The 16,045-nt window shown below is 32.8% G+C and overlaps 1 protein-coding gene across 1 annotated transcript in view; it reads right to left on the reverse strand.

Moving 5' to 3' along the window:
* Positions 1-5,422: 5,422 nt before the first annotated feature.
* para (sodium voltage-gated channel paralytic) overlaps positions 5,423-16,045 on the reverse strand; it is a 37,296-nt gene continuing 26,673 nt past the window's right edge. Inside the window, exons 13-14 of the mRNA XM_088228495.1 lie at positions 14,962-15,264; positions 5,423-5,733 (exon numbers count right to left, since the gene is read on the reverse strand). Of these exons, the coding sequence (XP_088084621.1) occupies positions 5,485-5,733; positions 14,962-15,264 (552 nt within the window). The 3' untranslated portion in view covers positions 5,423-5,484. The remainder of the gene's footprint in view (positions 5,734-14,961; positions 15,265-16,045) is intronic.

The following is a 16,045-nucleotide window of genomic DNA, read 5'->3' on the forward strand; positions in this document are numbered from 1 at the left end:
GTAGCCTCGAAACCGGTCGACGTATAACTCAAAAGTCAAAGCGTTTTATATAAATTTATAAATCAATAGGTGTTGCTAGCTGGTTTAAGTGCCCACTTTTCATGCTGAGTGACATTTACGATTCTGAGTATGTTTGAACAACCGTTAATATAAGTTTTAGCCCTTGAACGTCACAAAAATCAACAGTGAAAACGCTCCCTCCACATAGCAGAAAACCGTTTTGAAAACCAAGGGTCTTCCTATCGGTTTCGCTCATACAAAAAAAAAATGACAATAAATTAGATACTTTTTAAAAATATAATTTAAATTGCGATCTTAATTGCATTTAACTATATTGACTACTCTTCGATTTTTTTTTTGCATATCGCATGGAAGGCTTTACCCTTCATAAGACACCTAGAACAAAATGATACATAAATGTATCACCAGGATAAATTGAGGTATTTATTTTCTAAGATTTCATATTAATAATAAGTGTTATGGCAAAAAAGTATCGTTTTTTTTTACACCACAACAGGCCAAGAGACCCATTTACAGCGGTGAATTACAGCACTTAAACTCCAGGCTTTAGAAAAATCTAATTTATTTTTGTATTCTCACCGGGAATCGAGCCCAGAACCTTCCGTGCGTGAGTCAAGCTTCCACACCGCTACACCACGGAGGCCGCCGTAATAACGCACACTGGTAGATTAGTCTTCTACTCAGGCCCAAATGCAATAGGTTTATTAGATTAATGAATTACATATTTTATAAGGTTGGCAAGACGTAAATTAACATAAAATATGTGTCCTATAAAGGGTTCAGTCGGATATTCCTTCACAAAATCAACAGTTGGAATAATCGAAAAAACATGGATGTTGAAACATGGGCAGAGTGATAAATGTTCCACAATGTGTAAAGTGGACACCTAAATCAGCCAATGACAAGTCATAAACCCTGCGAATGCTTAGACTTCCATTTTTCTTTGTCAAAAATGTTCTCCGTCACTGTTCTAATATGTGAATCTTGATTACTCCCTAGGAGTGAAATCCAGTCCTTCTCTGCAAACATTTGAATAAAGTTAAAATTTTAAAATATCTGATTACTTTTAAGTACATATTAATTAATATATAATATCTACACAGTAAAGCATGACTTAATTAGGTACCTTTGAATGAAGCCAGCAATTAAAAAAGCATATTTTTCTCGTTATTTCAAAGTAAATGTCTTCGATGGGCGGACATAAGGGTATAACTTCATTTTTGATAATTTTACGATTTACTCGTATATGAGAAAATGTTCCTTGTGTATATGTGTATGCCTGCATCGATGGTATTAACACTCACTTACACGACAACTCAAAACTTAAATAAACAAATTTGTGCCGATTAAACTTTGGTTTTAATAAAATAAGTAAGCGCATTTGCGTCATATTTTCAGTGGCACAAACAGTACCAGATGGTAATACAAATAATACACTAATTTCATTGAGTGGTACAAATTAGTTCTAGTAGAATAAGTGGACTTATTTCTGTCCCATATTAATTTAACAGTTCAAGTAGGTACTCTTAAGCGGTTACACAGATGAAATGATCTGTAAATATTAACCCATTTCGCAAAATATGAGTTCCGTAGCTAAATATGCTTTATTAAGTCAGTTCATAACATCTTAGATACAAATATCAAGTTTTAATAACATTACAATTTCTTATCAAAATTTCTCAAGAACATATTTTTTCGAATTAATTAAAAGTATTTTTTTTTTTTTTATTTATTTACAATTTTAAAAAACCCGTTAGGGTTACATTAGAAATTTAATATTGTCTAGTCATTTTATGTCTCGTCTAGTCTAGTTAGTTCAGTCATCATGTGCTTTTTCAGATTGATTTTAAATTTGTCTCCATTAAAAGTTTTCAAGTAGTAAGGTAGGTCGTTGTAGTGTTTAAGTCCATTATGTAGTATTTTTGACTGTCCTGTGTTTGTCTTTGCTTTTTCAATATGATAGTGTTTTTGTTGTCTGGTGTTATATTTATGTATGTCAGCATTTTTGACTAATATTATGTCGTCGTCTTGTATGTTTCCCAGTGTTATTTTGTGCACAATTTTTAAGGTCTCAATTTCAATCCTTATATTTCTTTTATTTCTTCAGGTACCTCATTGTACAACTTCAATCTCTTGTACAATGAGTTTTGATATTCTGTTTTTCTCCTCATTGGTAATCTTATCTTTTGTATCCCTAGTTTCATATGTATGACATTGTTAGTTAAATTTAATATGATCTTTATTTTATTCATCCCCTTAATTATTTAAGGGGGATTGGAAGCAAATATAGCAAACTCCCGTTTTGGCGTTTTCGAAAAAAATAACAAAAACTGCTAAACTAATGCCAAACAGAGTCTTTATGTTGGAAATGTTATTTTCACTGAACTTAAACTTTAAGATACTAACAAATTAGCTTTAATAGAAACACGAATTCAAAAAACTTTCTTGATATTTGTATGGCACGGCTATTTTGAAAATTTAAATCTCAAACCTGTCATTGGTCGAATAAAATGTTTGTTTCCAAACACTATTTTCAAACCATCAAATGTACGATTTTAAACTACATTTGCAACTCAAGTCATGATTTTTATAAAAATAAAGTTGATAAACCACAGAATGACATCATAACCAAAAAAAATTTTTTTTGGAGTTTGCTATTTTTGCTTCCAATGCCCTCATTTCATGTTTAAAAATTGCTACATTATATTTTATTAGTTGTTTTATTAGGTAGAAAAGTAACACTTTTACTGATGTACTCTTATGTCCGGCCATCAAAGATATGTTATTGTTATCTCATAATATTCGTAATGGATTCTAATCACCACTTGCTAAAACTTATTCAAATATTTTCGTTTTTTTATGCCAATTCAAGCTGAGGTCATTCATAATCATTGTTATAGCATACAGTATAAGCACCAATATATTGTGTTGAATTGATTAGTTTTATGTATGTACACAAATTTAATAATTATTTGCGAGTGCGAAAATGCCCGTGACTCAATGATTAAAGAATACAGAGGATTAAAATGATACGCTATTTAATTATTTGTCGGCCTCGTGGTGTAATGGTCAGCGCATTTTTCTACCATGCAAGAGGTCTCGGGTTCGATTTCCGACAGGGTTAATATGAAATATTTATTTAATAGGGTGTTTTCACACTTAAATATTTCATAGTTCCTGGACTAGTACCTGAAGCGTAAGACTTAATTATCTTACCTTCGTGTAACAAAAAATGATCAAGATATGCTGCGATTGGTGTACCAATGCAGTGCCCAATGCGCCATTAGGTGTGGATAGGGAATGATAATGATTGAATTTTTCGTAAATTTCTAAATGTAAGAACATTAAAAAAAAACTATTTTTCAGATAAGTACTTTCTCTGTGTCCAGGCGGATGAAGAATATCTATAATTCTGTGTGTTAAAAAGAACCACAGGCCTGGACGAGTGTTTTCGACTCGATGATTGCTCTCAGGTAAAATCATAAATAAGGAAATTAAGTAGAGATGAGTTCGCCTCGTTGTGTAGTGGTTGACGCGTTCGTGAACGAGAAATATTAATTTTAAAGGTTGTTTAAACTGCAATACCGTCGGTCTCGTGGTGTAGTTGTCAGCGCATTTGCATACCATGTAAGAGGCCTCGGGTTCGATTCCCGAAATGGTTGACATGGAATATTTACTTAAAAAGGTGTTTTTACACTAGAATATTTCATAGTCCCTGGACTGGCTCGTGAAACGTAAGACTGATCATCTTACCATCATGTAACAAAAATGATATTTATTCGCTACAATTCGTATACTAATGCCGTGCCCTATACCATCAGTTGCAGAAAGGGAATGATGATGATGATTAACTTTCCTGGACATACAATTCCATTGCAATCGCGGCCTTGGACTCAACGATTTTTTTAATATTCTTAAATCACTCAAATATAGGTTTATATTTGAAGAACCATTTTATTTCACTTAATTAATTTCTCTTCATTTCCCCTTCCGTTTCCCCTTTTCCCCATTGAAGACTAGTATCGATATTAATTAATTTATATACACGCATTGCAAGTTCTATTTTTAATATCTATTTCATTTTAATTGGTAATATTTCCTCTAATACGTTTTTAAACGACTATAAAATTATAATTTATAAATAACACGTGTCATTTTATTGATTTCTTGGATGAAATTGTCATTTGGCAATAAACTAATAATAAAATAATTTTGTGAATTTTTAAACGCGGAAACTACAGAAGTTAATACCTAATTTCAATTTCAACCCAATGTAAGTTATTCCTTTTATAAATATTAAATAATACTATAGATTGCTCGGAAGCGTTAGGCTTTATAATATTTCGTGTCCCACATAGACCAACGAGGCTTATTTTTTGTTGGACAGTCATCATTATAATAATTTTATCATTTATTGAATTCCTTAGATGCTATCGGTGACTTACAAATAAATAAAGTAATTAATGAAATCTGTTTTATATTTCGCCCGATGCCGAGTACCAATATACTTGAGTAAATTATGAACTTTATCCTTATTTTTTTATTTTTCCCTTGTGTTTTGTATTTGTACTCGTATGTTGTATTATTTAAGTAAGTTACTATGTATGTATTCTCTGCGTCCAGGTGGATGAAGAATACATTTCGGTGGATGAAATAGAACTAAAAGCCCGGTCGAGTGTATTCGACTTGATGGCTACTCTCAGATAAAACTCTTGAAAAGGGAAATCGGGGGAAGATAAGTCTGCCTCGTATTAAAAATATTGAAATTTACGAAGCTTAACAGGGGAGAGTGGTTCTCTATTAGATCGGCTATACCTAATACTTAATTGTTGGTTATCATATCAGTCCAAGATATTCTTTACGTTCTACGATGGATTCACATTTTAAATGCTTTAAGGCGGTTTATTATATTAACTTTTAGAGTCCACGCCTCTACACCGCACAGTAAGATAGACCATATTATATGAAACATTTGACCATTCATTGTCTCAGCTCAAGGTTTATATTATCGTCACAAAGAAGATTTTTCATTTTGTTAAATCCTGTTAGGGCTGCTTCTATTCTGCATTTTATCTCAATGTCGGGGTCTAGACTTTGAAATATCAACCTTGTATATTATAAGCAAGGTAAAAAATAATGCAACTCCCATATATATTTTTTTAAAGTAGTGCGCAAGGCATCGCATTGGTACAATAAATGCAGCGTGTTTCTACCATCTGTTACATGATGGTAAAGGGATCAGTCTTACGCTTCAGGAACAATAAAATATTACAGTTTAAAAAAACCTTTGCAGTCAATATTTCACATCCACCCCGCTAGGGATCGACGCCAGGACCTCAATAATGGTAGGCGAACGCGTTAACCACTACACGACGATAAAGACTTAGTTAAAATAAATAAAAGTCCTCTGTATTCTTTATTTAACCATGTGTCTGCTGTTATATAGTTAGTACCGCGTGCAAACTAACCTAAATTAGCATAATACACAGGAACAATGATGGCACCATTCTCTTCAGACATCGGCGTGACAGCGTTGGAGTCGTCCGCATACGGCAGGTGTTCCTGGGCGTCCAGGTACGTGGACAGCACGAGGGGCTTCCGGTCCGCCCCGGGGGGCACCAGGCGCCCCCGGCCGTTCCGGAGGGTGAGCTGGTGCGAGCCCCGCGAGCCCCGCCGCAGGTTGAAGGGAGACCCGGGCAGGGACAGGCTGGCCTGCAATACACACCACGCTCAAAACACCCCTCCAGAAAAGTTGAGAAAACAAGCACGGAATGAGAAAAATACAAGACCAGAATGATTGAGTTAGGGTCTGTTGCATCAAAAAATATTAAAGTCAAATATTGCCAGCAATGTCTAAAATATGTTTTTATGCGCGAACATTTATTTCCTAAAAGTTTTGATAGATCTAGTCAAAGGTTAAGTAGTTAACTTAAAATCCTTATTGTAAATCCAGACTCGGGCAAAGACACTCATTTTTCATAGCTCCAAAATTGTTCAATGCATTTCATTTGAACAGTATGATAGATATTAATTACTTGAATATATTTCGATTGAATTTTTGTTGAAATTATTTTTTATTATTTCTTTTTTAATGAATAGAATATACTTTTACTCTAGTTTTATAATTTTTAGTGACAAAAAATTGTGTTCTAATATCAGCATTTTTTAACTTGTTGATATCTATTTTATTCTTCCAGTAGCCTTTATTTCAATTGAAAATAAAACGTATACCCACACACAGGCCATGCCTTTGTGAGATTCTTTTTTTTGTGCTACTAAAATAGTTTTTTTCGTATTTGTAACTAATGTATACCTATTGTAAAATGCAAAAAAGAAATTATAATAAATATTTTTTTTAAATATATTGTGAAAAAAATCAATCAATCTAAGCCAATTTTTTTTTTATGTATCGTTTTTTCATCGCGTTGATTTTATGAAGTTTTTTTATTTTTTGAACTTTGCCTCTGACGTCACTAGTTGTCGTCAGTGAGTTGGCTTCCTGGAAACCGGAAATCTATCCATTGCTCTAGTTGATTAGCAAGAGATAGCTGATTTTCATAAAATTTTAATACATTTTTGAGAAACTTCGCCGTACAACATTATTTATATCGAATTTTCCATAGCATTGAACCTTATCGTTTTAATTAGTTGGTAAATTATTAGGAAGTAACTAAAAATAATAAAAATACTGTTTTTAGTAGTAGTTTTTTCAACTTTTCTTTATAATTTTCACCACTGACCGGATTTCGTCATGATCGACATTGTCAGACTGGTGAAACAATATTTTTATTATTGTAAATGCAGTTCTACGAAGAATTGTTAGTAGAAAAACTCGATTTATTAAGATTTAGTTTAATTATTAAAAAAAACTTTTTTGACTCAAAAAGAGTTTTGTAACAACTTGTAAGGGTCAGTTGCATCACAAAAAATAAATAAAAAAAGCAATATTCACGCAGCTGATTCGTATATTTTTTTTATTTTTTATTTGTCTGAATATTAACAGATGATTTTTTACTGGTACAGGATCTGTCCGTCAAAAGGTTTTAATACATTTGATTTCACAAATGTTAAAGTCCTCTGAATCCCAACTAGATTCTCTTTTCAGATAGGTTATTCGGTTCTGTTGAGATATCAATCTGGTTTAATTTCAACAATAAAAAAAATACATATATATAATGGACAATTTATTGTAACCTATTTATAAAGTTAAGCATTATCTTTAATAACAGAAATATATTTATTCGACAATTCGGATATTTTTGATTGATTAAAATCATTCTGGTCCGTAAGCACATCAATGAATCGCTGCTTTTTGATAAAAACACAAACATATTTTAATGGTCACACTTAAGGTTTCTTCGGTATTAAAAAATATTTCATACCCATGTTAAGAATATATTATTATATATTTGCTTTTAGTAAAAAATAGAAAGGGAGGTATTCAGTTGTAACGTAGGTATTTATAGAATACCGAAAATGTGACCAATAAAAAATAATTATATATACCACCAGTGATAATTTATTGTTTAAATTATACAAAAGCAAGGGTATTTTATTAATAGACCAGGATCGGCATTATAAGTTTATTAAAATCAAACAAATTAAAATTGTTACTTCAATAGAGGTGCATACGGAAGAATATGAGGGAATAAGTACGAGTATGTAGTTTATATGTGGAAGATTGAAAATAATAAATAATTATACGTAAATAAATAAACATAAAACAACGAATATTGTGACAGTTGTCTAAGGGAAAAATAGACTGAATTTAAAATAGAATTGGACTCCGGAAATTATAAGATACAAAAAATAAATTAAAGTTATCGAGACAAGGGTCGATAGTTTATACATAATAGAGACATGCAGAATGGTGCAAAACAAAGTATCATATAAAGCAACGCTTTGTACCGGAGGCGGAGGTGGAGGGTACAGACCCTCTCGGGGTAGAGCACACGAGATACGGGTAGATGTGAGAGGGTAGTAGTGAGCGGACACCACATACCTGAGAGCCATCTCGGAAGGACGCATAACATATCTGGCTTTTTGTTCCGTATTTAGCTACTCTGTCTGGGTGGGGGACCTTCAATTAGAGACAAGTGATGAAATTACACATCAAGTATGGTAATTTACCCAACTCCTAGTTTCCTATACAGATAATCCAACAACACCGATTGTAAGCAAGCGCTAGAGAGAATGACGGGGTGCTATATATAGAGACAACATCGACAGATAGAGATAACATAGGCCTCGGGAAGGAGCAGCGAGTAACAGAGAGATGGACTTGTCGAGAGATCGGAACGCCTGCGCATTCCGCATGCTTCATACATTGTGATGCACCACTCTACATTGAGCTGATACGAGTATGGTTGCGGTTACTTACTTTAAAGGGATTTCTCAAAAAGCGCACCGTCAACTTTTGGCACAACTCAAAACCCCGAGGAACGCCCGAACGGTATTAACAGCTTGCTGCGCAGCTAAATCTATTCATTTTTATCCAATTCAGACAGTTTATTTTGTGTAGCTTCCCGGAGTTTTGAGTTGTGTTTAAATTTACTTAAAGGGTAATTACCAATCTATTGAAGCAACAAATCACCTGTCTCGGTTATAGAATCGCTTTATGCGAGGTGTTTGCCGTCCTGGTTTGCAGATCTACCATGCCTTGTCTGTTCGAATCCTTCGGTAATCGTGCAAGTTGCTTTATTCAACTTCGTGCATAATGAAATGAATCAATCTGATATCTTACCAAAATACTTAAATAATAACATCTCAGGCAGTCAGTTGTCTTGTCCATTTGTATTTATTATACATTGTCAGATACCTTTTGTTAAACAATACGAAATTAGAAAATCTCTCAGCCATTTACCTACCTTTTACGACGAAAAGATCATCTATGTATACCCAGTACTAATCTAATGAAGTGCGAAAAAGACCTCAGAAGACATTCATTCAAAATTTTGAGAGATTTTCAATCGAATTAAGCCAATTATTACTCTGAGTGAGAAAATTAAAATTATTCTTCTGGAAGTCGTTGGAAGACTAAGAACTAATAGGTATATGATTCGAAAAATCGGTCAAAAGAAGTTTAGTCATGCAAAATGTAGGATAAAGATATGATGACAGGATGCTAATAAAATCAGGTAACAATGATTCAATGATATTTCCGAATAGTCAATAAATGCCTTTTTATTGTTTGTGTATTTACAAAATATTTTTACTAGGTTTAATTTTATATATTGTATAAATAAAAAGACATTTATCGTTTAGGTTTAGAGTGTTAAAAATTCCTAACGATTCTACAAACCAAGCTAAAAATCTAATTTGAGTTTAAGCAAACATTGAATATTTAAGAAATTATAATTACAATTATTGTTTCCAAAATGCTAAAAGAAGAACACTGCTTAGTCTGATAATGATATAATGCGTGATTATAAAAATGATTCTAGAATACGATATAATTTAACGATTATAATAAAGTTGAAAGAAATCACAATAATAAGAATGAAGTTATTGAAAAATAACGCATGTTTTGTTATATTTTCACCCATTTATTACTAATTTACTGGAAAATTAAACTATTTATTCGGTAACGTTTTCATAACAAAAAGCACATGAGCATATTGTTAATATGACAATGTCTAAATAAGTGAGTCTTAATAGTTTTTTCTTACAAGTCGCTGGCAGTGTACGGGTCGAATAAATGAGTGTAGATTGAAAATTTTGTATTTTTTCGAAACATTGTGTTTTTGAAAAGCAATGATTAATTGCAAATAGGATGAGTTTGCTGGGACAAGATGGTTATTACACCTTTTTTATTATATCTAAAAAATGTGCCAAAAGTGGTTTTTGCGAATTTGCGATCGGTTAAAGCTTAGCATTTATTAAAGATGAAAACAAGCTGAATATAATACATAAAAATTAAATTAAACAAATATGTACAACTTTGCAGTTTTAATAATAATTACCCCTTTCCGAAAGGCACCATAGTATGAAGGTACCTACTTTTAGAGCATTGTAAGAAGGGATGAGAGTTTTTGTTTAAAAATCAATTAATACGCTTAAAAACATTCCAAAATGATTCCCATGATATGCAATATAATTTATTTTTCTAATCCATGAAAAAATATAATTATAAAATTTTTAAACGAGGATAATCTATGTAGCTGGCACTTATCTTTAATACTACTATCCTAAGATAGATCTCAAATTAATATTTTAATTTTCTTAGAGACTAAATGTCAATTGTCTTTTCTGAGAAATAATTACTTATCACACTGAGTAAGTTTTACTGTTCCTTAAATAACACCTACGAACAATCCACCTTGATTTATGCAAGTTGAAGTCATACCTTGATGTACCGCGGCGATGACCCTATCCACAAGATTTTAATTATGTCGAATGGTTTTTATTTTATTTAGAAAGTTGTTCGTAATATAAATATTGTGATTCAAGAATTACAGAAAGGCGGAAATTAAAGTAAATCTTTTCAACCCTTCTTCAGTCATTTTATGCCAATAAAAACAAACTTTAAATTCAATTATTTGTGATACCTTAACCCAGTGGTCGGCAAACCGCATGCGGTTCTTTAGTCACTCGAGTGCGGCTCACACAGCGCAAGGTACACTTTTTGTTCAATTTATTTAGTCTACGGGTTTTATAGAAGAACTTCTAGAACTATTGCCTTTTGAATTATTGAGGATATTGCAAATACTGTAATCGAATGCTTGGAGAAGCATCATATTAAACTTGATGAAATTATTTCAATTTCAACATAATATGGAAATAAAACAATATTTTGAGTTTGTCCAAATTTTTGTAGACAAGGACTGGATTCAACTCCCTGGGGAGCTGTTTATATTAACATATTACAACAGAGATGAAGAACATTTAAGAGAAGGTAATATAGTCCAGTCCTTGTCTACAAAAATTTGGACAAACTCAAAATATTGTTGATAAATTACCTGGTCCATGAAGAAGTATAGAAATTGAAAAAATAATATTTTCAGGCGTTACCTAGTATGTAGGTGAAATAATTCAATTTGATGAATCTCACCCGCATAAATAAAGGTTTCAGCTCTTTAACTTCACAAACATCAGCAGATGAAAGAATTGAAGGAATATAGATGTTCAAATATAGGCAGAATGGTGAATGTTACACAGTGTGTAAAGTGGCCACTTAAACCAGCCATTGACAGGTCATAAGCCCTGTAGATGCCTGGACTTCTATATTACCTTCTCTTAAATGTTCTTCATCTCTGTTGTAATATGTTAATGGAAATAAAAGTTTGACCAAAGTTAAAAATGTTTTTTTTTCTATTTTTAAAGAAAATATTAATCACAAGATACTTGTTTAACATTGCATCATTCATCAAGAGGCGAAAAATTTCAAATGTTATGGATTTGGTGATCAATATTGTCAATACAATTGTCGTTAAATCTCCTTTACACGGCTAATTAAAATAATGTTTACTCAATAACAGAGAGTAAATATGGGGATCTTCACTGCACAATATGGTTCGCTGGCTTTGAAGAAAAAACAGTTTAAGACGAAAAGAAAATTGGCTCTCAAAATAAATCTTAATCGTCGTAATGCTGATCTTTGGCTCTTTTGACTTATAAGTTTGCCGACCACTGCCTTAACCAAAATATTGGTTTATATTTGAACTGAATTAGACATTAACGCTCGATGGTTTGACACTTATAAAACAGGAAATAAAAACATGTACATATATAGAGTATATGATGAAAAATTTGTAACTTATAATGATAGAATATCATATAATGACAGTGAAACAATAAAATAGGACGGAATATCGAACATCTAAAGCCATTCGGGAAATACATCAGTTTTCTAAACAAATAAAGCAACAGTTTCATGACAATATTTCTTCTATAAAAATATATAAATGCACCAAAATGACAAAAAAATGGTCCATAATGATGTATTTACGAAAAATAAAAATAACACAAAACATCATTTCAAGATATTTATATATGATTATATACAATTCTGCTCCAGGGTTTGAACCTGTTACAGAGTACCTATTGACTAATATACAAAATTACGTACATATTTTGCTTCTTAAATGTTTATCTTCAAATGTGGTACTAATTCAGACGGATTAATGTAATTATTTTAATGTTGGCATTCATTTAAAAACAAGCTCTCTGCTTTTTTTTATAAAAACGACATTCTGTTAACCAAACTAGTAATTTTAAGATGAAATGAGACCTTAGTTGTCATTGTGGATATTTTAAAAGACACATTTGACAAATCACGCAATTCGACAATGAATGGTTTCATGAAATCAAGAAATGCCTTATCCATCACAATCACATTCAATTGTAAAATAGTTGTTTAATAATGATAATCACGATTTATTAATTACAATTACTTTATCTACTACGTATTTTAGGTAATAGATGTCTTCGGAATATGTCTAGTCTGCCTAACTAGGTACAACCTGTTTTAAGGCAGACATTGTTATGCAAAATCACAATAACATGACTACCTACTAATGAATTTATTATACAGTTATACAGTATTTAATTATACTGTTTATTATTTAAGAATGTTTTGTTTGAGATATTTTTGCAAAGGAAAAGCTTGTACACAACATTTTTAAATAAACTTAACATGTATTTTTTAAATCAATGAGTTTCTTGTAGAAAAGAAATATATATGTACGTTGAAAAAATGAATCCCGTAGATTTTAAAATTACACCTGGTGTAGCGCAAAATTTTCATTCAGTCTGTAATGTTATTTATTAATTTCAATTCATTAATTTAAAATTAAAATTAACAAATAATTGATAAAAAAAAAACAATTTAACTATCGTTTGAGATAAACGGCGAAAATATTATGTGATATTTACGTGTTTATAAATCTGATTTATGTATGTAGTTAGAACAAGATTGTAATAAAAACGAATTTCCTTGAGTAAACATGAGTAAAGACAAGTTACTGGAGAGAGAAAAATTCTTACATTTATTCATCATAAATTTTAAAGAAAATTATGCTTGTTAATTGTCACTGATCCCATTAGGGTCGGGATGAGTAAGAATTAAAAAATATATAAGGTCTGATGTTTAAATATCAGAACAGACCTACTTCCTATTATAACCTACAAATTTTTGAAAGAAGTTTTTTTTACGACTTCAATCATATTAAAGATTGTCATAGAAATACTTTTTTACATACTTGATATTTCCATTGAATGTACTCCAGTAATTTGTCGCATTCTGAACATCGCGTGATAGTTTCAAAGCTCCAATGAGCATTTTATAATAATACAGCATTGCTGTATTTTTGGGCTTAAAAGTAAACGTTTTATGAAGTTCTCATATCGATGGCATTGGTTTATGTATCAGAATTCGGAACAATTATTTTAGGGCATAGTCATAATAAAGACGCTTAATTTTTTTAAAAACTAATAATTCCTAGAAAATTTACAAATATTTATAATTCCAAAAGTATGCGGGTAATGTATCAATAATTGTAATGTAATGCATGTATTTTAGATAGTTGTACAAAAAAATGTAAATTCGAACAACTAATTAAACTTTTACTTATAAACAATATACGCACAAGGTTTATTTTTATCTTTTATTTGTCAAAAGACTATTAATATTTTATTTTTTAAATTTTTAAATATAGTATTATCAGCGCTACGATATTTCAAAGTTTTGTATTTCTGAAATAACTCCCGTGTGACTTCAGAGGTTATTTTCTGGTTATTCTCGATCAGTTCCTCCCATTAGCCCATCCACGGTAAGCAAACAGGAAGTCTTCCATAACTCTCATATCATTGGTTGATTCATATGAATCAGTGGAGTCATTCAAAATAGTTAGTTTTTATTGAAATGTTTTTTATTCTTAATCAAGAGTTTTTATATTGATATTCTATAAGTATTGTGTTCAAATTTGCAAATTATTTTTTTCATGATATATTTGTTTTCTTTTTTTTTCTTTCTTTTTTTAGCGGATACAGCCTAACTACTGACCCTTATTTTAACTGAAATTGTTAGGATTAAATATTTATACAGGTAAACTTCACCAACTAGCTACAAAAAGTGGCTTGGTGGGGTTTTTTGTATTTATTAGGTTTTTTATGTCATAATTTAATTCATGCGTACTTTTACAATTAAATAAATAAACAAAAAAAATATTTGTAAAAATATTTTTTTCGAACATTTTCTGGAAACTTTTCCGTACATTTTGATGTTCAAATTTTTACCGCGCGCAAGAAAACATTTATTGTATCAAATTTCCCATAGGGCTGAAGTTCCTCATAGCAATACCAAAAATGTCGTATTTGACAATTTATTTAGATATACGAGTACTTCAGAGGGGTTAGAACCGTCAGTAGGGTCGCAGTGAGTCACATCTTGCTGAAGGGTGTGATTCTATAAAATGCTCAATTGCATTCCACCGGCAACACTACTGACTAGTCCAACTCGTTAGCGTCCACGTCACGAACCCCGGGCAATGGGGTCACTCTCATAACGGTGTGATCACAGCAGATAACGAGAGGATGAAAGGCGAGTTTTTTGCGCCTCCAAACCAGAACCAACCGGTTTAGGGTAGGTAACCTCGACAGAAAAATCCACCAGAGAAGGCAAATGGAAACTATTCTGGTCATCTTTTCCCAGGAATCACTGCGGCGAGTACATCCAATAAGCAGTTGTCCTGGCTGCGGAGTAGCGCAAGACTGAGATGCTTTCGCTGCAGTGATCGCTAACGTCGGGGGGCCCCGATAAGGCACCAGAAGAAGATACGAGTACTCTAAGCACTTCGATGCCCAAAGATATATGTTTAATGTTTATACCATATGCCATCGAAGAAGACTGGATGTTGAGAATCACGCGATGTTCAAAACACGGGTCAGAGCGCGAAAGGAAAGCGGGGGCAGCGTGCGGCGGCGGCGGGCATGCGCACTTACCGCGCTGACCTTCCTCGCCAGGGGCGGGCGGCCCTGCGCCATCTGCAGCATCATCTGCTGTTGGTGGTGGTGTTCGCTCACCGACTCGCTGCGGACGGACGCGGTCTCGCGCTTCTCCCGGTTGTCGTCCGCGTGGCCCTTCTCCTGGCCCACGAACAGCTCGTAGCTGTGGCAGGAGAAGTCGGACGGGGATTTGGCCAGCGCCTCGTCGGGCGGGTTGGCCGCGGCCGCCGCGGCCGCCGCCGCGTTGGCCGCGTGCGCCTCCAGCTTGGCCGCGCGCGCTGCGGCCGCCTCCTCCGCTTCCTGAGAACACACGGGAAAATATTACCACAAATCAAAGGCCGATATAAGATTTAAAATTTCCAATCCAAAAAAACAAGATACCACACTCCAAACTCACAAAAAAAAAAATCATTTGCAGATACCTATCCTCATTACTTCGCTTTGTAAACTCGAGACAGGATCTGGATTTTTTTGGTGAGTCTTTCTAGATTTAAACAATAACTAAGATAGACCAGATCTTGTCTCGAGACCAGATCTTGTCTCGAGGTAGTAATTATCATTATTTTTTTTGTCCTAGCTTTAATTTTCTCGTTGTGTACCTACATAATTGGAACTGTGTTAGGTTTATGTTTTTTTGTAATAATTTCCATGTATTATTCCAACATAGAACTGCGTGCACAATAATAAATTTAAATAAATAAATATAGACTAGAATTAAAGGGAGCATTGTAGCAGTAGAGACCTTGATACGATTGCTCAATATAAACTACCTAGAACTCCCTTCATCTGAACTCCAGCCATCCGGATTGCCAAATATCCTGATCATTATCAGGAAAACAAAAAATAAGGGAGATGTTGTACTAACAAATAAAAAGGGGCGGTGGTGCTTCTTTGTCACAGCAATTAACTTGTTGCGGCATGTAATTTTTTGATATGATTCTAATTCACTGAACTATTTCAAAAGCAATTAAAAAGTGGTATTTGAGTCATTTTTTTTTTTTTAATTGTCAATTCAATTATCCGGATTTTTGTATATTTGGATAATGTCTAGCACTCATTAATCCGGATAAATTGAGATTTA

The sequence above is a fragment of the Micrasema longulum genome, unplaced genomic scaffold (genome assembly GCF_059751315.1).
Source record: "Micrasema longulum isolate JH-2025_06_02 unplaced genomic scaffold, ASM5975131v1 h1tg000587l, whole genome shotgun sequence".
NCBI classification, from domain to species: domain Eukaryota; kingdom Metazoa; phylum Arthropoda; class Insecta; order Trichoptera; family Brachycentridae; genus Micrasema; species Micrasema longulum.